Here is a 26,174-nt window from a genome sequence, read left to right as displayed (position 1 = left end):
AGATCTCCTTACTGCCTGCTAGGTGGTCTTTCAGGAAGAAAACAGGTCTCGGTGCAGATTGCATCAGAAAATAACATCTCCGAAACTCTCTCTCTCACCCCTCTTTCTCCCTCTGTGTCATATGATGGCCCTCAAGCATGGTTACCCCTCGCTGCCCAGGTCTTGGCCCGTGTGATTGGGACTACAGCCTCATATCTCTACTGAACCTAAGTCAGATACTGAGAAATAGGAGAACACTTTGTACAAAGTCAATCTTTCATAAAAACAGTTTCATGTTTTTCTACATTTCTTCCATATCTATTAAATGAATACTGTAGCATTTTGTGGAAATGTGCAAGAGTTAGACTCAGTCTGCCTCTACAGTACGTATGAAAGTGGGGCCAGCAGCCTGGGTAGCTTAGCGTAGCACAGAGACTCGAAACAGGGGGAAACAGCTAGCCTTGTGATTGCAAAATCTGCCTACCAGCACCTTTAAAGCTCACTCATTATATTTTGTTTGTTTAATTTCACAAGGGGGTTTTGTGCCTGACTATTTCTTGGAGTCTGCGCTGGTTGCCTGGCAACTGCACAGAGCCATGTAATAGTCCAGCCCATAATCCGCATTTGAAAAAAAAAAAAAAAGCGTGACGTGTTAATTAGTGAGCTTTAAAGATGCTGTTAGGTGGATTTTGCTACCATTTGACAGAGCCAGACGAGCTGTTTTCCCTGTTTCCAGTTGTTGTGCTAAGCTAAGCTATCCGGCTCCTGCCAGTAACTTCTTTCATCTAACTCTCAGCAAGAAAGCGAATAAGCTTATTTCCCACCATGTCACACTACTCCTTTAAAGATATACAACATAACAATTTTATGACAGTTAAATAAAACATGAATCTATTTGTGTCAACACTATTGGCAATGAATCGCATGCCAGCTATGGATTCACTAGCCTGCCAGCATTCTTCATAACCACTGATTTTAGGACTCCAGGGCACCTGCTAGGTGTTCTTTGATTTTGTTCCAGTTCAGGGCTTTCTGCAGCCTACACTGTGTGAAAGCATGGGGTACGCTGTGTTAGGGGGTGTTTTTCTTGTAGCTTTCCTATAGCTTTGTTACTTTGTTAGGTGTGGTGAGCCTGCATGGCCTGGCCTGTTTTCCTCTGCTGACCATGATGTCTCTGTTCCCCGCAGATCAGCCTTTGAGCAGGACGTGGAGCATGGTAACACAGATGGCCTGGGAGACTGCCAAAGTAAGCAGGCCCTCTTCACTCTTATCTTTCCTCCTCTATTCCATACCCCCCACCCCCATCGCTACCATTCCTCTCTTCTCTGTTAACTCAGTCTCCCTCTTCTCTCGGACCTCCGCTTCCTTCTTCGCTGCCGTCACCTTTTTCTCCCCCCGTCTGTTCCGCCCTCACAATCCTCTCTTTCAGCCTCATCCATCCATCTGTCCCTTTCGGCTCTCATCCTCCTCTGTCTTCCCCCCGCTGTTTCTCTGGTCCCCCGGTCAATAGAGTGTTGTGTCCACTTGGGCAAAGACTGGGTTCCTTCTTGCAAATCGCCACGAAAACACAACACAAACACGCAGAGAAGGGATTTGACTTGTGAGCACTCAGAGGGCTCATTTAGAAACACGAAACAAGACAGGGCTCTCAACCCAGTCAGCCTCAGAAGTCTTGAACGGTCTCTTTAACGCTGCAGCACAGAGAATGGCACATATGGAAAATGTATATTTGATCTTTTCACGCCCAGAATAACTGTTTGGATTCTTCAAATGTGATATTTTACTGATCTGCTCGGTTTGCGAGAGAAACTTCAAAACAACTTGACATTATATCACTCATCTTAGTCCATTTCATCTCAATTTCAAAGATTTACTCAGAGTAAATGAAGGCGCTGCATTTTGCCTCCAATTTCATCAGTATGTTTAGTCAAGGGAAGCCATAGTTTTGAACCTTCATTAGCTGTAGTAGCTATAGATCACCTCTGATTAAAAGTTTGGAGAATATCGAGCAGCCGGTCGATTCTAAATTACTTTGAAAGTCATGGCTTTTGATCATGTTAAAGCATTAGCTCTCTTTACTGCAAGCAGTAACATGTTTCCCCTTATTTCTTCTCTTCTTCTTCCAGACACCTTCGTGGCTCTGAACGGTAAGTATCCCACATATATACTGTAGAGGCAATCAAATAAAAGACAGGAGCCGCATTTCATCTCCCCTGACTCTTTAACTTCAGCCACACCTCTTCCTCTAGTCAATCAATCATTCCCTCTCAAGGAAATGAAAACTCCTCCCACATGCGTAAAGACGGGTTATTAATGACTCAAGGTTTTAACTGAATTCATTTCATTCCTTCTTTTTTGATAGACATTCCCTCCAGTTACGAAGGTAATGAAACGTTACAGCACGGTCGGTCAATTTCACTTCTTGTAGCATTTCCCTTCATCCTGCCCCTGTGGTGTTTAGTACAAAGGACGTAGAATCAGAAATCAGAAATGTGGAATTAAAAATGTTTAATGCTGATTCTGATTCTATTAGTTCCTCGACCTCCTCTCTCCCCGCTTCCTCTTTATCCCCTGTGCAGTTTCATCGATTAGCCCTGACCTTTGCTTCGCTAATTGGATGGATCTGGTTGTTGGTGGTTTAAGGCCTTGATGGTGAAGAAATGCCTCAGCGTGCACATTCAACAGGACATGTGTCAACAGAGGAGAGAGAGGGAGACATTAAAACGGTCTGCCAAGAGCGAGGAAAGATCAGATACGTTTCTGCCGACTGCCACCGAGCATGTGCAAACTCAAAGATATTTCAGAGAGGCTAATGTAAACAAGCAGACATTTTTGGCGCTGGGTCCTTCCTGCAAATCCGTTTACCCTCCTAATCACGCACCATAATATCACAATCACACTTCACTGCTGGCTGATACCATTTTCATCAATCAAGCCTTTTTAAAGAATGATAAGCAGACGTGATTCGCCCGCAGCAAAGTCACTCTTATCCACGGCGCCCACACCTACGCTCCCATCCACCTTATTTTTATCTAATCAGAGGGTGCGTTAGTTTGGTTTTCAGCGAATCTCTCGCTCTCTTTCTCTCTCTCACCTCGCAGCTGCCAGATCAAAACAGTCAGATCCATACAGAATGACAAGAATAGATATTTTGAAGTCGTTCCAGAAAGCCCAGCTCTCTCCCTCTCTCTCACCCCCCTGTGGCTGTACCCCCACTGTGATTCTCCCTCCTTTTGGACATCCAGGGTCAGAAAAAGCATCTGTGTTGGTGTGCACCCTATAGTGCTGAATATGCTCCCACAGGCTTGGCTGTGTGTCTTCAGGCATGCACACACACACACACACACACACACACACACACACAACCAACACCCACTTTACAACCTTCCAAACAAACTCTCAGCCATTGCCCCAGCCCCTCCGTCTATCTGTCGGTGGTTGATATGGATTTGAAGATAAATAAATGCCCCCTCTCCTTTCTCCTCTCCCCTACTCCAGACTAGACATCCTCGCCTTGCTTTTAATCTGTAGAAAGAGAGGGATGTGCATCCGTCGGCAGTTTAGGGCTTTTTTTCCCCCCTGATCCGTGGAGGAGCTCTGAGGCTCCGAGCTCTCTCTCTCTATGTGTGTCATCTGCCTGAATTGCACTTCCCCTGGCGGTGGGGGAATGAATTATAAAATAGGCCTGTCACACTAATCTCTCAGCCTTGGGCCAATAGTTAAATAAATCATTTTAATGATTGCCATGCCACACGGAGGAGGAGGAGGCGGAGGAGGAGGAGGCTCTGGGTGGTGTTATGTGCGGGTGTCTGCTGTGCGTAGTCTACCAGCAGCATCGGTGTTGGTCCCCTGGAACGCCCCCCCCCCATCTTCAAACATAAGCATAAACACATATTGAAAAGGCGCTCGCACATCTGCAAACACACACACACACACACACACACACACTGCTGTCACCTCCTCCATGGAGAGAGCGTGTCTAAATGGGAATTGGGGGTTGAGCTCCACAGAGGCTGTTGATAAAAGTGTTGTCACTCTTCATCTAGGGTGGATTTATTCTTTTTTCTTAAACATGTGGCTTAAATACATCATATTAAACACAATATATAGCGAGTGAAAACTGTGTAGGGTGGCTTAAGTGTAAGCATGTGGGACGGTGATGTGATTTGCATGGTTCCAAAATAAACAGACAAAGCTTAGCATGCACAAATACTGCTTATGAAAGAAAATGAGAGAAGAGGCGACAGGCGGAAGCAGGACAACACACAAATTGTTTGAGAGACGTGCAGCGATAGACGGAAGGGGAGAGATGTGATCCATCATCCACAGATGAAAGAGTGCTCGCACTTGTACTTGTTGCGATTGTCAGATAATGACAAAGTTTAAGCCGTTAGAGCACTCACAGTGTATTTGTTTCCTGTGTGTGCTAGTCTCATCATTAGTGTGACTTCCTGGCTGTGTTATGACACCCTCTTCGACTGCTGGCCAGTAGTTCATTTAGCCATTAAGGAATTTAATTACAGGGAGGAGTCAGATCAGAGAAAATTCATTAAGTCTTAATGACATATTTCTGATGATTGATCTCGCCATGTTTCTGAGGGTCTTGCTAAATAAAGATTACTGCTGGTGCAGATGTGAAACATCCGTGAGATCTTTGGTTTAAAATGAAGGAAGGAGGGAAATGTGGGAGTAAATGGGAAAATAAGAGGAGAAGAGAGTGGAAAGGAGGAGAAGAGGGGTTATGAGGATATAAGGGGAGTAGACAACAAAGAAAAGGAGATATGAGAGGGGATGAAAAAGAGAAATTATTATTTTAGTAAGTTTCTAAATTGATTGATTCATAATTCTCTCTATAAAAGGAGCCCAAGACACAAAGATATTAAGATAAACGTCACATGAGACGAAGAAAAGCAGCAAATCTTAACAGCTGAGGAACTGGAACCAGAGAACATCTGCCATTTTGTGCTTTGAAAAATGACTAAAATGATTGATCAGTTATCAAAACAGCTGCCAGATTCTTTCAGTCGACTGCTTGTTCCAGCTTTTAAACAAACTTTGGGATTCAAAGTACAAGAAGTTAACGGCGCACATCAAAATGAATTGAACGTTGCTGGAAAAGTTGGATTTAAAGTAGCAGGAAGCTTGAGAGAGGTAGCGGGGAAGAGCATGAAGAGAGTTTAAAGCGCTTTACAGCTGAAGAAAAGTTGCAGGCAGACTTCTCGACAGGAGCGATGGAAAGAAAGTTTGTCTCTTGTCCTTCATATCAAAGGTAGGCACCCTATGGTGAGTGTGGAGAAATACGATTGTACTCTGCTCTGCTCTGACAGGCCCAACGGAGCTTTGACATGTCAGTCAGAACAGGAGGGGAGAGAGTGAGAGAGGCAGAGAGAGGCAGAGGATGGCAGAAAAAAAGAAAGGACTATCCTGAGAAACACACACACACACACACACACACACACACACATTTGCTAATGAGTTGCCCCCGGTCACCAGGGAGAAACACTTTGTTGCCTCACACAGCCCAGCAGCTGTCTTTGTGTGTGTGAGTGTGTGTGTGTGTGTGTGTTTGTGTGTGTGTGTGTGTGTGTGTGTGTGCGTGCACCCCTGCTGGCCTGTGCTCTCATGCGCTGAAGCCTGTCTCCCTGTCTGCCCCGAGCTTCGGTTAACCTGTGTTGTGTCCGGCAGGCCACCATCACCGCCACCATCACCACACCCTCTCACTCCCCACCTCGGCCCTACCCGAGGCCGCCGAGGGCCCCCTTGGGCGGAAGGACCCCCCCATGAGCTCAGACAAAGGGGAGGACCCCTACGTAGCCGTGCCCTCTCAGACTCAGCCCGAAGCCAATGGTAAGCCTTGGAACACAACAGTGAGCAGTCAATTTGGTCCATTGTCACCTGTGGCAAGGGAGGGGGGAGGGGAGGGAGGACGGGGGAGGGAGGGGTTTGTGTAATTGAGATTTACGGCTGCCTTGCTGCTTCCAGCTGACGAGGTGTAGAGATAGTGGATCACTTTCTCTCTAGGGGACAAATTGCCTCAAACTGTGCAGGTACACCCCCCGCCGAACGTACGCAAACACACCTACTGGGAACATACATATGCAGACACATACAGAGTCTGTGCTCATTTAGACACATGTGCGCACACGCAAACACTCGAGCCTACACCGCAGGATGGATTTATTATCCATAGACCGTAATGTCCCACAGGAGATGTAATATCCAGACCATTACACTCTGAAAAAGAAGATGGCGATGTATTTATTTCCTGGAGAAGATGGCCCAGTCCCCGGCTCTGTCATGCTTTGCGACACAGTGACATGACATTGAACGCCCTTTTCTCCTGTGTTAACAACCTGCCTAATGCTGTACCGCCTCAAGGACGGCTCGCTGGATAAATGAGACCGAGAGAGGAGGCAAGGGAAGGAGACGACAGGGATGGCGCAGGGAGGGGGGGGTCACTGCAGCTCTGCTGATCCATGTTCTGCCCCTTAATAAAACACAGAGGCAGACCTATTACACATCCCAATAAAATAACATGCAACACGTCCCTGCTACATTTCATAGTTCATGCTATTAGAGGCAGCGTCACCATGGCCTTGAGGAGATATTGATTATTAATAATGGTGATTCATCATGAGTGCTAGCATAGTAGGGACTTTCTATAGACATATTGAATATAAAAAAGGGACGGAGGGAAAAGCAGAGCAGCTAACCTGCTGAGACTGACAGATTTTTGTCATTGAATTTTTGCTGTAAAAATGAATGAGCTGCCTTTTCAAGCTTAAGACCATTTGACACCACTTACTGCCGTTCTGAAGGTATTTTCGGAATTTGCCAGAAAGACTCTTTTAGCCATCTGAATTAAAAAGTATTCTGTCTGTTGCACCAGAAAAGTAAAGATTTTGCAACCTGTTTCTCAAGTTGAGCATCTTTTTTTCTTAATCCAAACCAGGATGGTAGTTGGAGCTCCTTACTCAATTTGTCTGACGTGAGCGAACATTTAAAAATTAGTCAAGTTGAGTTGCAAAGTGAGGAACAGGTCAAAAGTTTTCTAATGTTGCAGCAGATGGAATATCTTTTCATCCAGATGGTTAGAAAAATCTTCAGGGATTTTTGGAAATGCCTTAAGAGCAGCAATAAGTGTTGACAGGTAGGATCCACAGGTATACGCTTGTAATGTCAGATAATCACGTGACGCAAGCGTAATACGCAAGAGAAAGCGGGGCAACAAACACACCGTCTCCCATAATTACAAACACTAAAATGAAGGTCGCTCAGTCATGTGACAATGCTCCAGTACCTTCCGTGGGCGGAGTAAACAGAGGCAGCGACTGCAGCACGTCAGCTGGAAGCAGTGAGGCACCGGCGGGTAGATCCAAGCACAATGGTGGCAGAGACTTCAGACAGCATGCCTACAGCCAGCATCACAACATGCTGTCGCTCCCCTTGTTGCCTTTACCTGAGCGGGAGTAATGGTACCCGAGCCTCATGAGGGATGATGAGCAGTGCCTCACTCTGACAATCACACGTACGAAAACCTAAAACCTGTTTCCCAGTCGTTAAAGTTCCACCTTTTGTCTCAAGCTGTCGGGGGGTGATGTGGGCGTCCCGCGCTCGGGTAACGGCAACAGGGCTTCACATCTCAAAACAATGCTTCCTGCTGTTTTTTTTCTGTATGATCATTATTGGTATTATTATCATTTTTATAAGACACCTTTGCGGCTTGTTTCAGTATTTATCAGTTCTATTTCAATTTCAGCTCAACAGTCTTTTCTTTTTCCTCAGCTCTGATGAGATTCGTTTGATTTTCTTGTGTTGGTTTCTTGTGAGCGGTTCTTGATATTTTGCATGGCTTGGTCTCTTTTTTTTCCTTTGCTATTTATATATTTGCCTTTTTTCCTGCCTTGATTATTGCTTTGATGGTATTAAGCACAGTTTTGCCTCCATACAGCTTAATGCTTTTCAGCATGGCAAATTGAGCACCACAGTCAACAGTATTCATTTCCCGCTCCACCCATCCTGCCTCCTCTTCCTTCCTGTCGCCCTCAGTATTATTGGCTTCAGGTGTCAACTGTACTGTGAAAACTTCGCAAACTGCATACGGGAAAGTGAAAATGGAATCAATATATGAGTCAGAAGCTAAGTAAATGAGTCATTTTATCTGCATTTTAATGCCTCGGAGATAAATCCATGCAGCCCATTTTACAGTAGAAATGAGGGATAAACATTTTACCAAACCATCAATCTCTAAAATTAAGTAAAAAAAAAAAAAGTTTGCGCTAGAGTGAAAATGCATTAGCTCATATCCAAAGTCGTTTGCAAGCTTGTTTGTGATTTAAAAGAAATTACAATTACTCCCCAACTTTTTCATTTGCAGTGGAGACATTGTGGAATCTTATCTGCTAATGAATATTACAGTGCTGCCAATATGTATTAGCCCGACACCACCAGAGTAATTAGAAATGCTGCAAAGTGATGAGCATTCACACGCTGATGATATTTAGCTACCAACAGCATCGTTATCCAGCTCTCCAGTGGGGCTGTCGCTGTTACCAGGTGGCCGCTTGTGTTTCACAGTACATTTGAGCTCGCCGTTTGTCTGTCTGTGAGTCTGTCTGGGCCTCATCTGTCTCTGTTATATTTCCCTCCACTCCTGTCACCCTACCTTACACCTCTCCCTTTCGCCTCCCATCGCTCGCCCTGCCCCCGAACACCACCAGCCCCGCCACTCTCCACCATCTGCTGCCATTGTGATCAGTCTCCCTTCCACAGGACCTCTCATCTGACTGGGATGGCATGTTCCAAGGCTATACCTTACCTAGTGCAAATGAATTCCTGAACCAATTTATGGAGCCTCCTCCCCCAATGCCCCTCCCCCCCTTGCCTCTCTCTGTCTCTCCTCCATCTCTGCACCTCCTCCTCCTCCTCTGTCTCTCCCCTTGTAGTCTGTCTCTTCTCCAACTGGAGTCATATCTCTTCCCCTGTCTGCAGGAATGAATCCTCCCCCTGCCTTCCCCCTGTGCTCTCTCTCCCCCTCTTACCTCTCTCTCTCCGTTAGACTCAGCTCTCCCCCCTCTCCCCCTGTTACATCCATCCTCCCCCAACACGACCTGTAGCCACCGCTGTGTTGCTCCAATTTATGGGTTCATTACAGCAGCTATCCGGGGTAGAAGGAAAGGGGAGAGTGGAAGGAAAGAGGGATGGAGAGAGACAACAGGGGAAGAGACATGGGACATGAGGGAGGGGAGACAAAGGGAACTCACATGATAAAGATTTATTAAACAGAACAGGACAATAATGTAGCAGTGAAGGTTATAAAGGAGAGAGTAAAAAGAACGAAGGTACAATCTGGCTGGATGGTAGAAATGAAGAAACAGGGAATGAGAGAGGATATAAGATGTAGTGTGATGAACCGAGCGAGCAGCAGTGTTTCTCTCGATCCCTCTGAGCCATTTGTTTAGTCTACGTTCTCTATTTAATGTCTAACCAGCTAACGCGACTAATCTCGCCTGAGACACTGTTGTGCTGAAGATAATATCTGGTTTCAACCCTGGCTCCTAAACATCAGGAGATTTAAGGAGGAAATGTACACATTTTAATCGAAGCACACGTTTTTTCTTCAGAACAACGAAGTTGTTGATTTATGTAATTGGCTAATTGTAAAATGTTGATACTGAACATCGGAAAGCTCGCGTTCAAAATTCAACCAGGCTGAACTTTGGCCACCAGCTCGCTGTGCGGCGCTTGGACTGGGCTTTGGTCACCACGGTGAAAAGTAACCACGGCGAATCGCAAGCCAGTGAAAACATTTCATTTGTTTTCCTGGAGTATCTGCTCATGGCAGCAAAAGCATGGTTAAACATTTTTAGGGTTATATTAAGGCACTCAAGCATGTGGTGAAGACTGAAGAAACCCATAACTCGCCCCAACCACCTCCCTGTGGCTTGGTGGTGTTTATAAGTAGCATCACCTGCACTAGAAAAACGTTGCCTATGAACATATTCCAGGTAGCAACTGTACAGTTCTTGTTTTTACATACTGATAATTGGCAGGATGAGTTTTCACATGTTAGTCGACTGGAGATGATGCAGTTCACATCTTGATAAACAGAAACTTGATTTGTTAATTAAAATCTGAGGAACCACAACGTTTTTTTTCCCCCTCCAACATCCTGTTTCCAAAACAACAGTTGATGTTTCTTCACCATTAGATGAGAACTTCTGTTGTTTATTGAGAGAAATGATTTTCCCCCACGCCAGGATTTCATGGTGATACCAACTGTTTGACAGCTGCTCTGCAAGGGTTATTTTCAGCTGCAGGCAGCTCTCTGACACCTGTGTGCCAAGGTGGTGTTATAGAGGGGGGGTGTGACCCCCGCTCACACAGGGATGCAGCGCTGCTCTTGCTTTTGTCAAGACAAAAAAGTGGTGATAGCCCGAGCCTGAGCTTTATCTGACAGCGTGGAAGGCAGCTGAAGGAACGTTTCTCCATCGTTATTGGGGATGCTGTGTCAATCAGGAGTTTTACCTGTAAACTGTCAGATTGGTCCAAGACTGACTGAGAAAATATTTGTTTTTGTTTACAGTCAAATTCTGGTTTCAAACTTTCTAACACGGTACAGTATTGTAATGCATTCTGCCTCCATCACCTCCACTCTGTCCGTGCTCCCCTGGACGAGCACTGTAGCTTTGATCTTAGCTTATGGGAAATTTGCATACACAGTTATGCCCCTGCTGTTAAAAAAAAATCAACTTTGAATTTTAGAGAGGTCTGTTTAACCACTGATTTATCCCCATATTAGCTCCACAAACGAAACCAAAACAAACAACTGGTGCCAACTGGAACGCTTCACGGCTATTTCTCATAAATGTGGTCAGTATAGAACTATCACACATGACTTTTCAGCTGTATTTCTTCCGCCACTAATGAGGGGGGGGGGGGGGGAAGATAGAAGAGGGATTTCTTGGTTGTCTGATTATGGAGCCATCTCTCCTCTCAAATTACCCTCGCTTGGAGGTGAGCCGACAAGACTAGAGGTAATAGACGCTTTAGTTCAACATGAACTCTGCTCACTGTCAGATGATGCATTTGGCAGGTGAAGTTTTTTCAGGAGCCTGTGAGGGCGAGCTCTTTGGGAAATGTAATGCTAGTGGTTTCATATGTCCTTGTAGTGGAGTGATAGGATTTAGGTTAATCCTATAAAAAAAGGGATGATAGGATTTAGGTTAAAAATTGGTGAAGTGGCCCTTTAAGGCAGGACGACTGCACTGTAGTCTTAATCAACTAATCCCTCAACTCATATTCCTGTCATTATAACACCTTAAATATTGTTTTAGCCACTGGATCTTACTTTAGAGTTTCTTACTGACCAAAGATTGTGATAGGCCTTTGTGAGGCAGATGAATTATTCGCAGCTCATTGTGAATCATAATAGAAACAGTGGACTGGATGTTTTCCCGGCGTTACGCACTTCCCGGACTGACGTCAAGCCACAAGCCATAATTTCCTCCACTGATTAGCTTATTGTTCTCTCAGACCTCTTTTGTTTTCTACACACATTTGATGCTTACTTTTCCATTTTTATGTTTTGGTTATGCTTTTCAGTAAGACCTCTCGCCATCGCCGGTTCTTACAAAAAGCTTTGCTTTGTCTTTTTGGCCATGTGAGACTGAAGCTCAGATCACAGCAGCCCATCCTTTTATGCTTCTGAAGCCTGTCTAACCCACATTCAGCTGTCATTATTCTACTTTGAACTGAATTTAAATGGCCACGTTGACGATGTCCGTGAGCGAGCCACTCAGCGAGTAGATACAAGCTGAGCTTTTGTTGTCTGGTGGCACTACGTAGGGCCTTTTGTGTGCTAAAACATTTCTGAATGATCACCAGTGCCTGCATTTATGACTGGGTGAATTACAACACGTATCGCGACACACACAGCACTTTAATCATCCGTGCAAGTCAGAAGCTTGCCAGGCATGTTCAGCAGTCACAGCGTAATAAACACACTCGAGTGGGTCACCATTTATATAAGAGTGATTCATCAAGATTGAGCACTAATTAACAGGATTCAACATTTTCAGAGGAAATCACACAAGAAGTCAATCAGTATTTTTTAACTGCAGGAAAATCCACGTTTCTATCAGCTGTGTTTTGTATTGTGGGAAGCTAGCGCTGTCAGGGATAGCAGTGAGGTTCAGACAGACTGGGTTTGATTGTTTTAGCTGTGTTATTCATGCTGGACAGTGCTATTTTAACAAGTCTATCACCCATTAAATCAACCATTAGAGGCATCAATTTAAGGCATCAAACAGTGAAAAACGTTCCCAGGGACGTGTAATTTAGGTTGATTTCCTGCGAGTATTAAATACTACAGTCTGTATGCAGGGAGGTGGATAGGTTGGTACATCAGTGTTAATACCTGAGGTGCAGAACGATATAATTAAGGGTTTAATTATATCTTAACTGGCTCATCAGTATGCTGCACACTGACTCACGATTGTCTGATGAATGCTTTAATACTGAATAACACCATTAATGCAAGTGCCTCTCGAACATAAACATACACAAGACTTAATGGGATTATGCCTTAACAGGAGATTAAATAGAATTTAATGAATAGCTGTCATCATCTAAACAGCAATGTCCTTTTTAAAAGATGACAACAAGCAAGTCCCTGAAAGCGAATAAGAAGTTTCTAAAGCTCCCGCTGCAGTGAAGGCAGTGGAAATGTAAGGCGCTAAGCATCTCCTGCTCCTCCCCTTCGTCTCGTTCCTTCTGCTCCATTCGCCGACAAGGTCCGCTGTTCTGTCTTTCAACAGGTGACACATCAGGGAGTGCAGTTAAGTCTGATTAAGATTTTTATCATTTCTCAGACACCATCTTTGTGTAACGGCCTGCAGACAGAGGTTAGAGCCCTCTCCGTAACCTCTCTGTGATGTTTAACTACCTTTGAAGTTTTCCCAACACCAACACAAAGACGAGCTCTGTGGGCTTAAGTCAGTTGCTGCTTCTGAAGAGATTAAAAGAGTGTAAGAGCGCCTGTGTGTGTCAGACAGACAGAGAGAGAGCATTCACGAGTTCCAGTCACAGCAGATTACAATGTTTCTGATTTACAAGTCAGCGCCGCCGACCCAGGCTGTTTTGACAGCGAGAAATATCTGAGTATCTGAGATATGTGTTTAATATCTGAATGTTGAGGCCCGAGGCGGTGTGAAATTCAAATCAATTCAGCCGCTGAGAGAAGTGTCGAACTGCAGGATGCCTTGTGAGGCATTCTGGGGGCAAGGCGAGAGTTGAAACCAGAAGATTATAAGTCACTGTATAGTCAGAACCCCAACAAGATGAGACTAAAGCAGAAAATCTGCGGGTTTTAGCAACACTTTGATACTTCTCAAGGTCACATTGAGGAAGTTTTGAAAAGTTTTGCCGAGATCACAAACAGGCCTCGGAAAATGAGCGGCGGAGACACCTTGATTCAAAACCCTGAAGTCCTGTGATTCGACAGAGACACCCCCCAGGTCCTCTGTGGCTACTTTCATTCTCTTTGATGTTAGGATGAGAAACAATCCCTCACATGAAAGATGGAAGTCTTCAAAGTTTCCTCTCCTTCTCCGTCTTTGTGTTTTACCCAAGGCCTTGGGCTAAGTACACACACTAAGTGGGAAGTGTGTGTGAGCGCAGGAGACGTGAGTGATGGACAGGGAGGGGAGAAAACCAGAGAAGAAGACAGGAAGGAGCACGCGACGCAGGTTAAATAGGGGCTTTAACCTGGGCTCCCACGCCCAGAATAGAGACAGAGGTGTAGCTCCACATTTCAGCGGAGTGGACACCCCCTGGCTTCTGCTTCCTTTGTTATTCAATGTGAAATCCAAATCCCCGGTGGAAGAAAGTTAACCTTTAGCGGCGATAAATTCACTGTCATGAAAACTCATAACAGTTTTGATTTGCTCTTTCAGCATATAAGCACCCTAGACAGAGATAGATGAACATATTTACACTGAACAAGGATTATGGAAAAAAACTGAGGTTTGCCAAAGCGTTTGTTTATGCTTGCACTTTCTTTTTCTTACGTAAATGGTTTTGGGAGACTTTCAGAGCTCCTCTCCTCAGGTGAAGCTGTATTCTTCCTTCTTTTCTTCTTTGTTCGCAGCAGCTCTTTAACCCAGCAGCTCTCAAACGGCACCTGTCATCATTGTCGTTTCTGGTAAAGGATGATAACTCACAAAGACCAGGAGGTTATAATTACAGTTTCCTCTGAACAGGACACTTGCCATATGGGAACCGAAAAGTGCGAGAAAAAAACACTCTGATACAAGAAGTCGGAAAAGTGATTCATTGTTTCTGTGAAGGAGAGAAGTAGCAGAAAGTCGGGGGAGAAAAGATCTAAGCGAGGGCAGAAGAAAGTCAGAAGATAGCGGCGAGGGAAAGGCATCTCTCTCGTCCGCAGATGTTACCGCCCGAGATGGGAAGCAGATGTTCCGTCAGGCAGGCCGGCCGCTCGGTCACACGAGTCCACAGCATCACACATGTCAAACCTTAACGCCTCGCCGCAGATAACACTCATCGCTCCTCACACAATCTCCACAGCAGGACGCGTCCTCGATAAGTAACGATTTTAGCCAGAAAAGACGTTTTGTTGAACGCCAGATGAGGGACGGCTGAGCTGCGTCCTGTCAGCACTCTATTAAAGAGAAAAGTGAAGTTCTGTTTTCACAGTAAATGAGGAATGACCTGAGCAGAACTAACTGCTCTTTTTTTTCCCTTCAAGCGGGTCGAGACTCAGGCTCCGCTCCGTGCTTTATTTCGACTAGGAAGACTGATTTGCAGTCGTGTTTTTGGACAAATGAAGTATGACTGCAGCGACTGAGGATTATGGATGTTAGTTTAAGAGAGTCTGGATTTCAGTTCCACGAGAACAGATTACCGTGTTGTCTCTGTGTCTGCGTTATGTCTCGCTGAGGAGACACAGAAAGAAGATTTTCTGAGGAACCCAAACAGGATCACCAAGCCCCTTCAGGATTTTACAGAATTATTGCAAGCTAATGCTGCACTTTATGGCCCCGTCTCTCCGAAAACTGCAGAATAAACTGCGACATTTTTACTGTAAAAAGACAAAATGGAAGCGATCTGCTTGGTGATTGCTGTGTTGTGTTAAACTTTGATGTTTCAGGTATTTTTGAATGCACATGCTCGGTCAGTCTTCTGTGGGCTGTGCACAGTGTGTGTTTTAAATAACAAATTGAATGTCCGTGTTCATGCAGCTGTATTTAAAGAGAGAGACAGGCATTTTCAGCCATTCTTGCTACTTTTTTGTATATCCCTAGAAAATGAAAATGATTTCTGAAAGCTGTTATACAGCTCATATCACCCACATAGTGCTTATTTTAGAGCGCATATTCCCTGTAAACACACCGGAGACACACGCCACCATAATGGATTATGTGAAGTTGAATTCCATTCATGCAGGTTTATACGTATCAGGTTATTGTCCTTATTTATATCAGCCAGAGTGACTGAAAGCTTTTTTGTATATGACAGTTTTGCAGGTTTTTACGACCACCTCGGGACACAAACAGCATGCATGGAGGATTTCAAAAATCTATTTCGTGTCTGTGCCGTACGCTGAAAAATATACACCCCGATATGAGACAATGAGCGCTGTCCACACGTGCAACTGAGTCACGTTATCTGGAGCAGCGGTGCACTGTGGGAGCTTTTTACGTGATGGAGCCCACCTGCCTAATCCTCTGTCTGTGGTAACTGATCTGTGTTGGCCGCAGGTCATGTGTGAACGCATTATAAATCTCTCTGCTGTGGACTGGTGTGTTTAACCCAAGGAGCAGAGCGCTGCATTAGACGCCCGCATTCATCAGCAGGCCGGAGGTCACGACCTGTGAGCATGTGTGTGTGTTTTGGATGGGGTGCATGTGTCCACGCTTGTGTGTACGTGTGTGCAGATTATTGTTGACCTCGTTTTATTGCAGACAACCTGCTGCTCCCACTCTCCCACCGCTGGAATACTTCATAGCTGCTTTTATTGAATTATCTTTTATTTGGCTGTATCGCAGCCCGTCTCTGCCAGTCTTTGAAAGTGCCGCTTTCAGAAGACACTGATGACACAGCTCATTGGATTTAGCGCCTAATCAGAGGCTTTTTAATGTATTCTCTGTGATTCATGAGATTGGATCCATTTATGAAGATTTATGAAAAGTCTCCCATTTGCATCCAAGAGAAGAAAGGGTTTGGGTATTTCAGGCTCCTTTATCTGCGCTCATATCTTTTTTTCATTTCAGCTGAGGGGTTTATCTGGGATTTAAAATGTGAATCATAATCACTCCTCCAAAACACATTTTCAGTCTAAGATTGGATTTTCGGGAAATATTGAATGTTGCTACTTCAAGCCACCGTTTGTGCCTGTTTTGAATAGGTGTTCCTTATGATGGGATAAACCCCATCTTCATTTGCATGTTTTTTCTTCAAATGATTTGAACCGCTAATCTTTTTACCCAGAAAATATCTTTTAATTATCAAGATTCAATATTGTTTTCTGTTTTTTTGTTTGTCTGATAATAAGAATGTTTCCCAACAGCTCTTTTTTTCTTAGAAACAAACACGTTCCTGTATCATCTCTCCTTCTCGTAGTCTGCCAGTCTGAATGTCATCTCCACGTCTCTCTGCAGGTGTGATCCGTGAGAGCTACCAGAAGGGTCGTGACCAGCTAGTTCCCGTGACCTTGTTGGCCATCGCCGTCATCCTAGCCTTTGCCATGGGCGCCATCTTCTCTGGCATCATTGTCTACTGTGTCTGTGACCACCGGCGGCGAGACATGGACCTGACAGGCCGCAAGGAAAAGGACAACCACCACCTCCACTCCCGCCGGGGATCCATGAACAGTGTGACCAAGCTGACGGGCCTGTTCGAGACACAGGCCAAAGACGGCCGACCCGAGGCTATCCTCACCCCTTTGATGCACAACGGGAGACTGACGCCGAATGGGAAGATGCTGATAAAAGCAGATCAGCACCACCTGGACCTCGCTGCTCTGCCAACGCCTGAGTCTACCCCCATGCAGCCGCGGCGTAAGCCCAGCCGGGGCAGCCGGGAGTGGGAGAGGAACCAGAACCTCATTAACGCTTGCACCAAGGACATGCCACCGATGGGCTCCCCTGTTATCTCTACAGACCTGCCCCTGAGAGCCTCACCGGGGCACATCCCCAGCGTTGTAGTCCTGCCTCTGCCACAGCATCAGCACCAGCTCCAGCCTCATCTGCAGCAGCACCAGCAGTCCTACCAGCACGAGTACGTGGAGCAGCCCCACCACAGTGACCTCAGCATGGGCCACAGTGTCATGGATGACCAGGGCGCCACTCTGGAGTACAAGACAGTCAAGAGCCCCTGTCACAACCTCAACATGGTGGATCCAGATGGGGTGCTGCCACCACGTGTGCCCCAGAGAGAGGCCTCTCTTACTGTCCCTCCGGCCGTCCCACAGATGGGAAAACGCCTTGAGGTCCACTCGTCAGTCTACGGGCTCCGGAAAGGATCGGCATCCGCCGCTTCCGGATCCTCCGTCCTCAAGAAGCACAACACCAACTCCTCTAACTCCTCCCATTTGGCGAGACATCACAGCTTCAACCGCGTGGAGACTCCACCCCCTGCACCTCAGAGGGTGGACTCCATACAAATGACAGCACAGGGCATATCTCTGTCAAGGCAGCCTGGAATGAGCTCCTACGGTTCACTGCCTCGAACGGGCATCAAATATCTGAAGCCTGATGTCCCCCCCAAACCCTCCGTAGTCTCACTCTCGACAAAAGTCAAGTCCAGTGACTCCTGCACATAGTCAGCTCGCTAGCCAGTCAGTCCAATGTGAACGGACAGTAGTGAAAGTTTTTCCGAAAGAGAGAAAAAAACAGGGAATACTGTACAACTTGCATCTCCTTTTAGTGTATTTTTGTTTTTTTGTTTATGGTGTACAGTACAGTGGAAAATGCAACACAGTTTTTTTAAGAAAACACTTTCTTTTTATATAAATATGTAGATATTATACAAATGGTTGTCGTCATTTGTTGCCGTCACGGAGCTCCCGCTCTGGCCGGCTCCCGGTTCCTCTGTAAACACACATGGGAACGTGTGCTACTGAAACAGAAGAAGATGATGCTGTCCTGAATATTTCAACCAATGGCGCCCTGTAGCATCCGAGCCGGTGGCTCTTTTGTTTGTGGTGTCTTTGGCCACCGGGACTTGACCTGATACTTTATCATGCTGGTAAAAGCACAGAAGAAGGGGAGTTTGGAGAATAGTCGTTGTACAGTACCTTGAGGACGGGGGAAATGTGAGCGAGCGAGCACTCAGAGAGACTGAGCTGAGGACTGAAAGGACAGACACCTGCCTGAGTTCTGTGAGAAACTGTGAAAAGCCTCTCAGTGTTACAGCAATCAAGTCCTGCCTGGGTTTGACTGAAAGCCTGGCCCAGAGGAATCTTCTACTGTACTGGTTACTGAATAACACATGACTGTTAATACTAATAGCTTGTTGTATTTATTTTTATGAAGTGCTTTTGAAAAAAAAAAAGACTGACTTTCTAGGCTCGGACAGAGAGAGAGAGAGAGAAGGAGAAGAGATCTTTTAATATTAATTAATCAAGTGTGAGAAAAAAAACATATTTAAAGTCATTAAACTGGAGTCCGTAGAACTTTCTTGATGACTGAAGGTCCACTAGGTCTTACTGTGTGCTCAGTGGGACCCGCAGCTTGAGATATATGTGACCTCTGTGAAGAGGAGGAGATATTTATTTAAACTGTGCCAGACAGGGACTTTTACCTTCATGGACCAGAATTTCCATTGTTTTAGACCAATCATAAAAAAGACTTCCTGAGTCTCACCCTTTCACTCCTCCAACGAGCACCCCTCCCCCTCCATCCCCCAATCAGCACTGTGGTTTTGTGTGAGTCAGTAACATTTGTCCTGATTGGTTGCTGGCTTACCGGTGCCATCCAAGCTCACTGTTGCATGTTGCAAATATAAGAGAAGCGGCTGCAGCAACAGTACGGGAATCTGCGTTCACACTCACAAAAAGAAGACGCTGCAAGCAAAACGGAACGGCGCGTCCATCTCGGGAGCGTTTCGTCCCGCCTCGCGGCGATGAGCAGGTGAAGGAGAAAACAACAAAAACATCTGTACTGCCTGCTTCTTTTTCCACATGTAAATTTGTGCCTTACACCCTAAAGTAGTGACAATGTTTTCTTTACTAGCTGTTAACTTTGTCTCCTTGTAGTATTTTTTTATTTTTCTTACGTCATGATATTTCCCTGGTTTGATAAAAATGCAATTAAAGAATGTAGGTGTTATTGTTGTAATTTTGGTCCCTAGACATAACACACTTACAATCCAGAGGACAGAGAGCAAAGAGGATTCCCTTTCTTCTTTCACTCTTTATCTCTCTCACACACACACATGCACACACACACACACACACTCTCATCTTTGTGGTTCATTTCTGATTGTGCCATTAATGCGCTTAAAGCAACCCTTTATGTTGTGCTGGCAGTGTCGATGAAGACGTGAGTGTTTTTGATTTTATATTTTATACAATTTTAAAGTCCTGGTATTTGTTTTTACTTTTGTTTGTTTGTTTGTTTGTTTTTGCTGTCTAATGGTTTGGAGTGATGGTTGATTGACTGCTTAACTGAGCAATTAACACTTGTTACTTGAGAGGGGCCAATGTATGTGCATCTTTCTGGTGCGCTGCAATAATGATGCAACGTCAACACTAGCAAACGTACAGTATGAGATACAGATGAACGCCCAGTGTACTAACGCAGCTCTAGGCTTCTTGTGTGCATCGTAACAGTTGGCAGGCGGTTGCATAAACAGGCTGGTTCCTGTGAAGAAAGTTGACATTTTAAAACAACAATATTAAAAAAAGTACCTTATTTAACCCCCATTTTTGTAAGAGAAAACAGTTTGAGGAAGTCTAGAGATAAGTTTTTATTTTGCTTCACTAACTCTCATGATCAAAGCCTTACGAATGGCCGAGAGTTTGACTAATCTGAACTTTTTTTGCGTTCACTTCCTTTTTACGTAAGGATTTTTATTGATCACCCCCCCAACACTTAAATCAATGGAGCACTCCCTTAGTGTTGTATGTGTAGATAGGTAAAAGTTTTCTTGACATCAAGCAATTTTCTGTTTCTAAATGGAGGAAAGCCAACTATGTCTCAATCCACAGCTAAGGCGAGAAGGACATGTAGGATCCGGGACCTGACTAACACGTGTACATAGACGCTTGCAGGGTTCGGTTGCAAATGACAGGGTCATGGGCAACAGAGATGATCAGGAGGAAGGTGCCCCTTCAGAAACATGGTCTGAGGTCAGTTGAGACAGTCATTACTTTAAGATATGATCTTCAAAGTGCAAAAGACCCAAGATTAGTATGAAGGGATGTGTTTACTCCAGACTTCCAGAATACCACTGCATTGTAGACTGGCTACTGGGCACTACAAGGCCCCATTTACACCCTCCATTGTACTAAGGAGTGCATGAACCAGCAACTTTCCCAGGCCCCGAATAATGCTGATCTACGGCTAAATATTTCTTGTCTAGAAATGTTCAGTTGAGGCAGCTCTCACCTCGGAGAACTGCCGTGTCCACACAGAATGTGAACAATAACATCTGTCGAGGTCAGGAGGTCGAACGTCCACATCCTGTGTCGACGAGTCAGTTTAGCTGCGGGTGCGTGTAAGATCCTGTAACATCAGGTGTTTTGGTGTTGGAGCATTTTAAAGACTGGATTGGGTTGGACTGTAAAGGCTGCTGTGGACAGTGAGGTTCTTTGGTGTGTGCCTTTTTTGTCTTTCACCCTTGTTATAATACACTGCTATTAGATGCAAATCGACCCTCTTCTCAACTTCTCAACCTTTTGAACTTTGTAAGCTTGTAAGATATTGTGACGTCACAAAGTTTTTTGCCCTACTCTCTTCACTTCCTTAACATCTGATTCACAGCTTAATGTATGTTGTAAAGAAAAAAAACTCTTTAATTTAATGCAAAATGTAATTAAAAAAAAGAAGAAAATAAAATTCTTGTCATGAAGACTGTGATATGTCCTCGACTTTTTCACCTGTTTGTCTGGTGGTTATCTCTATAGTAGGAACAGCTTTAATTGTTGAATTTTGTGAAACACAGCTTGGGAAAAAGCCTGAGTTTTGCACAGGATGCGAAGGCTCTTTCAACTGAAAAACCATTTTAAGAAAAATATTGTACTTTTGTGACACTGTTGTACACTGTTCTTCTTTGCTTGTAAAAATACCGCCAACCTCTCGAAATCTGAGAAACTTTCCCTTAGAATAATATTCTACTTCTCATACAAAGCACATCTAAGTGGATGAAAGTACATCAAACTAAAGTGAAACTGATTTCTTTAACTTTATATCTAATAAGTGAAAATAAGACCAGGCTATGAGCAGAGGGAGGAGGCCTGCACTCCCTTGTACTATCGATCCTGTCGGTTAAATGAAGCAAACAATTTGATGGAGATTGGGGGCAGCTTTCTGTTTGGCAGATTGATACAGAAGGCAATCTAATCACCCTTTCAACTACAATACATAATTGTCTGCAGAGGTATTAGGAGTTCATGAGTGCAGTGCAGGTTCAGGGTAAGTCATTCCTAACTGGCTTCACCTGAACCTGAATGGAGGAAATCAATAAACTCTTCAAATGTATTCTGGAGACGAGAAAATTGAGGGATTACAAAACATGAGCGATTCATTTTCTTTCTAGTTCTATTTGAAAGTTAGTATGTTAAAAATATATATTCTCCAGTCAGTGCCCTTGACCACTGCACTGGCTTGGAGCTGGTTCACCCTCTGCTCCACAGGCAAATTACACTCCATTGCCTCTTATAATAAATGAATCTTCTCTTCCTCAAATGCTAACAAGTTTGCCATATAGACTATATAATGCAATAATATGTCAGTGTTGTGTACCTTGTTTCCGCCACCCGCAAGTGGCCAAAATGTACTGATCTGTTGATGTTTTTGAAAATATAATAAGAGCCAAAGGCAGCCTCCAGCATTCTGGCAGAAGGAAGTTAGAAATACAACTCAGTCGTATCCTAATTGAGCTTGGAAAAGTCACGACAGAGAACGAGGAACAAATAGCAAGACTTAACAGAAGGGTTTTGTGCGCATCATTTACTGTGTGTTACAATGAAACAAGCAACAGAGCATGAATGCTTATGTTGTTGCTAAAGGAAGTATGTAAATGAAGCAAAGGCTACTTGGTAGGATCTGGCAGAAGAGGAAAATAAACCTGACACAAAGGAGAAACCCAGTTAAAAAAGTGGTAATAGTAAAGCATCTTTCTGTCTGTCTCACATTAGAGATACGCTGTACATTCATGTCTCTGCTTTAACACAGATCTCATCACCCACAGTGTATCAGAGCTGACTAACACTGACCAGAACAGCTCCTATTTCAAACAGATGCTTCCTTTTTCATATATTAGCACATCATTGGTATCATTTTGGCAGGAAATGTGGCTTTGGCAGGTACTTTGACACTCGTGCCTTTGAGCATGAGGTGAATCATAAGTTAGGAGCCTCTGTACAAGTCAGACTGTGCGTGGAGATCAGATAACCAGGATGTGGTGCAGCTAATGAGGCCTGTCGCTGCCTTCACAATGCTGCATTGTGCATCTCCATTCAGGCCCCCCGTGTGTTGTTGTACTACTCAGAGATCAAGATTCAAATATTCACCACCAAGTCTTTTCCGACATGACAACAGCACAATCGCTCTCAGTGGCGACTGGTGTGAGCCGGCATTATCACCCAGTTAGTCAGAGTGCGGCTTGGTGACCTCGAAGGTCGGTATTCACGGGGTTAAAACAGGTGAATCCTTTGTGTGGGGTGTGTGTGTGTGATAGACTCAGAGATAAAGCCAGCATGTCAAAGTCAGGACAGATATCAGGCTACAGCTGCAAGTAATCCAGTGCCTGCAACCTAATGTCTGTCAAAAGGCTGCTAATATAATAGAAACCACAATCCTAATCTAACAGAGTGGGTTTATTATTTCAGCACGTTTACGTTAGTGAAAAGATATGATGTTTATCACTTGTAGCTCTAATGTTACTTAAGTTAACTGATGCTTTTAAAAGCGGGCACAGAGGTGAGATGTACTTAGAGTGCTCAACAAACCCGACACAGAACCTGCACTGGGGTATTATCATCTAAAGAAATAATGACGCTGCTGTCACTGTTTGCTACATTCATTTCTGTTCACATTCACGTTATAGTTTATATTACTGATTTTATGCTATGCTACACTCTAAAGCTCCTCAGATGACCTCCAGAGTTGCCCCTGTACACCTAGTTAGTGCAGATATGAATGATTCCGCCACACAAACTCTTCTTTCAGTGTAGCTATTAAAATGCACTCTCATTAACCAGCTTATTAGGCATTCTTACATGAGAGGTGTTTATATTTTGTCTGCTCCACTTATATTAATGAGGGTAGGCTAAATATTAGAAACACCTCTCGGTGTGATGCAGTACAGTTTGGCAGCACAAACCACCCAAATGACCATGAAGGGTAATCAAAACCTCTGAACAGAAACTGGAGATCATGGAAGTTGGAATTATCGCAGGGCTGTTAGACTCCATTAGTTCATTAGTTTTGTGCCTACTAATGTGGCAGCTGAGTGTACATAATTTGTACTGTACCTGAGTCAGAGGTGCAACTGAGAGTACCAGAGAGAGAGAAACCAGCCAATGAGGGGTTAGTTGATGTTAACTGTCCCTGTGCACACCACATTAGTGCAGATTCCAGTGCAAAGTCTAGAATTGAGAGCTGAAGTGTTGCTATGGGTACATACACTAAATACACCTTAATGCAGCTAGTAATCTAGAAGTAATTGCTCTTTGATTAGCAGTTGCTGTAGGAATACCGTATGCTGAAAATCTTTCCTGTGTAAATCAGTAGCAGTCACACCGGCTCATCACCCGACATTTTGACCTGTCAATCCTGCAGCTCGATGGCTCTTTTCCCTGCCAGCGACAGCTACAGAGGGCAGCCCGCCAGACTTCCAACAATCCCGGCAACAGACCAGCCGGCAGAGCAGCTAACCAGTCAGCCAGCCGTTAAAACCTCCAGCCAGCCTTTAAGTAAACCATGTGGTCAGTCATGCAGCCGTCCAGCCCCTGCCCCCATCAGTCCAACACCACCCTAATCCACCCTGGCCGTGGCCCGGCAGTGCTCATTTCGAGTGCCCCTGCAATCTGTGGTCACAACAAGCTTAGTCGTGTGCTAATCCTCGCCGTCCCATCCAGCTATCATTATCCCCGCACTGATACCGTCTACATCCGCTGCTGCTCTTAATGGCGCACATCCTAGGCTTTTCTTTTGATGCATTTTTCTGTCAAAACCACAAAAGAAAGAGACACAAAGGCACAAAAAGATAAGCAAACAGAAGAGATAACTGTGTGCCTTTTAAAAACTAAAAAAAAAATCTGCATAGATTCAAATGAAGGCAAATACAGGGAGGCAGACAGACACAGGTTTGAGCACAGACACATTTACACACTTCTGAGTAATGTATCCCCTGTGATTTAATATGAGTCTCTATGAGTCATTAATGGAGGTCAATAGGCCCCTTAATGGTCATTCGCCGTGTTGGCTGGTTTGTCGTTAATGTGTCATGGTATAAGTACATGTGAGCTTCAGAGTGGAGTCTCTTTGTCTTTTTTTGAATGTGTGTGTGTGTGTGTGTGTGTGTGTGTGTTAGGATACTAGAGTAATTTTCTCTGTATTTTTTCTGACAGTTTGAGGAACCGAGGAGAAATTCACATTGTACAATTGAAAATTCACCCATGGTGGATATTTTAGAAGATGAGTCCAGTATTTTTACACTGTTAAAATGTGATTACTTTTGGGCCAATAAATAAATAAAGGATTCAATATTTCTCTACCAGTTTATTCGCGGAGAGGGATTTACAATTTGAAGAAATTATGTCATATACTATTACAACATTTGAGCTTATTTTGACACACAAAAATTTAGTTTAACTGTTAACTCACTGGTAAATGCAGCACAACTGAGGTGTTTACCACAGCTTGCGACACACTCTTGCCTGCTCACAGCCAGATCTATGCCTTACCTCACCAACAACGCCGGGGCGCACAAAAGAAAAACTCACATTTCTAGTTAGAAGGAGAAAGGCAGCTACTTTCAAACACGTTAAAAGACTTGGATATCAACATGTTTTTGGATATGCACAAATATTACTAAGCAAGGAGGCGCTTGAACGAATGAAAGAGGGAGGCTGTGTTCGTTAATTGCACAGCTGCATGTGAACAGGGATATTAGTGGAATAGTCGCTTCCATTAGCGATGTAAGCATCTTACAGGAATATTGTCTTTTTTTGGAAAACAGGCAAAAACCATAATATTTCGTCCACGTAAACATAGTCATTGTTATGCTGTGTTTGCACACTAGTTCTCTCTATGAATGTCTCTAATCCTGGGCTCTGAGGAACAACAGTCTTCCAAAGGAGATGCAGAGCTTATTGTTGCTCTAAACCCATCCCAGCAGACTAGTCTTTACAGTAAACAAGAATATAACAAAAAATACTGGATTGGCGCTACTATATCTGCACTTTTGTTAGTATTATAATGATATACAATAAAAACATTTGTTGCATCTTTCTGTTGAATGCTGAATATGACAGTTATTCAAAAAAAAAAAAAAAAAACAGTGAGTTGTCTAAAAGCCCCACAGTGTTAATCTCTGCTTTGTTGAGGATCTCTGTGGTTTAATGGCTAGCAACAATCTTTCACACAGCACCTTATGTCTTGTGCACTGAACAATATCTTCTCCTCTTCATATTAAGCTGATTAGGTCTTGCAGTAATCTGGACACTGGCCAAATTTCAGTGCAGAGCAGACATTATTGCTTTGTCGAATACATAAAAGCACACTGGAGACAGTTTACCCTTGTAGGAAGTACATTAGCACATTCCAAGCACTTAAGCTGCACTAAATGTACCTTTAAGGCATTTAGGTGGCCTTGCGGTGAAGTGGAGAGACCTGTAAAGGTGCAAACAGTGAAACAGGCCTCCATGCTGCTGCTGCTATTGAGTCATGAAGCCTGGGGGGCATAGAGTAAAGACAAATGCAAAATCCGAAAGAAAGAGTGACTTA

General features: G+C 44.3%; 1 protein-coding gene across 5 annotated transcripts in view; it reads left to right on the top strand.

The window, feature by feature from the left end:
• The window catches only part of sema6a (sema domain, transmembrane domain (TM), and cytoplasmic domain, (semaphorin) 6A), a 106,676-nt gene extending 85,610 nt beyond the window's left edge, over positions 1-21,066 (top strand). For 3 of the 5 annotated variants that reach the window (XM_041936251.1, XM_041936252.1, XM_041936254.1), the window contains 5 exons: positions 1,167-1,225; positions 2,106-2,126; positions 2,342-2,362; positions 5,665-5,826; positions 16,659-21,066. In XM_041936251.1, the coding sequence (XP_041792185.1) occupies positions 1,167-1,225; positions 2,106-2,126; positions 2,342-2,362; positions 5,665-5,826; positions 16,659-17,821 (1,426 nt within the window). In that variant the 3' untranslated portion in view covers positions 17,822-21,066. The remainder of the gene's footprint in view (positions 1-1,166; positions 1,226-2,105; positions 2,127-2,341; positions 2,363-5,664; positions 5,827-16,658) is intronic. The other 2 variants (XM_041936255.1, XM_041936256.1) reach the window with 2 other exon arrangements.
• The last annotated feature ends 5,108 nt before the right edge of the window (positions 21,067-26,174 follow it).

Source organism: Chelmon rostratus, chromosome 5, assembly GCF_017976325.1.
Source record: "Chelmon rostratus isolate fCheRos1 chromosome 5, fCheRos1.pri, whole genome shotgun sequence".
In the NCBI taxonomy this organism is placed as follows: Eukaryota; Metazoa; Chordata; class Actinopteri; order Chaetodontiformes; family Chaetodontidae; genus Chelmon; species Chelmon rostratus.
The sequence above is the reverse complement of the archived record's forward strand: the minus strand, read 5'-3'. Positions and strand labels throughout refer to the sequence as shown.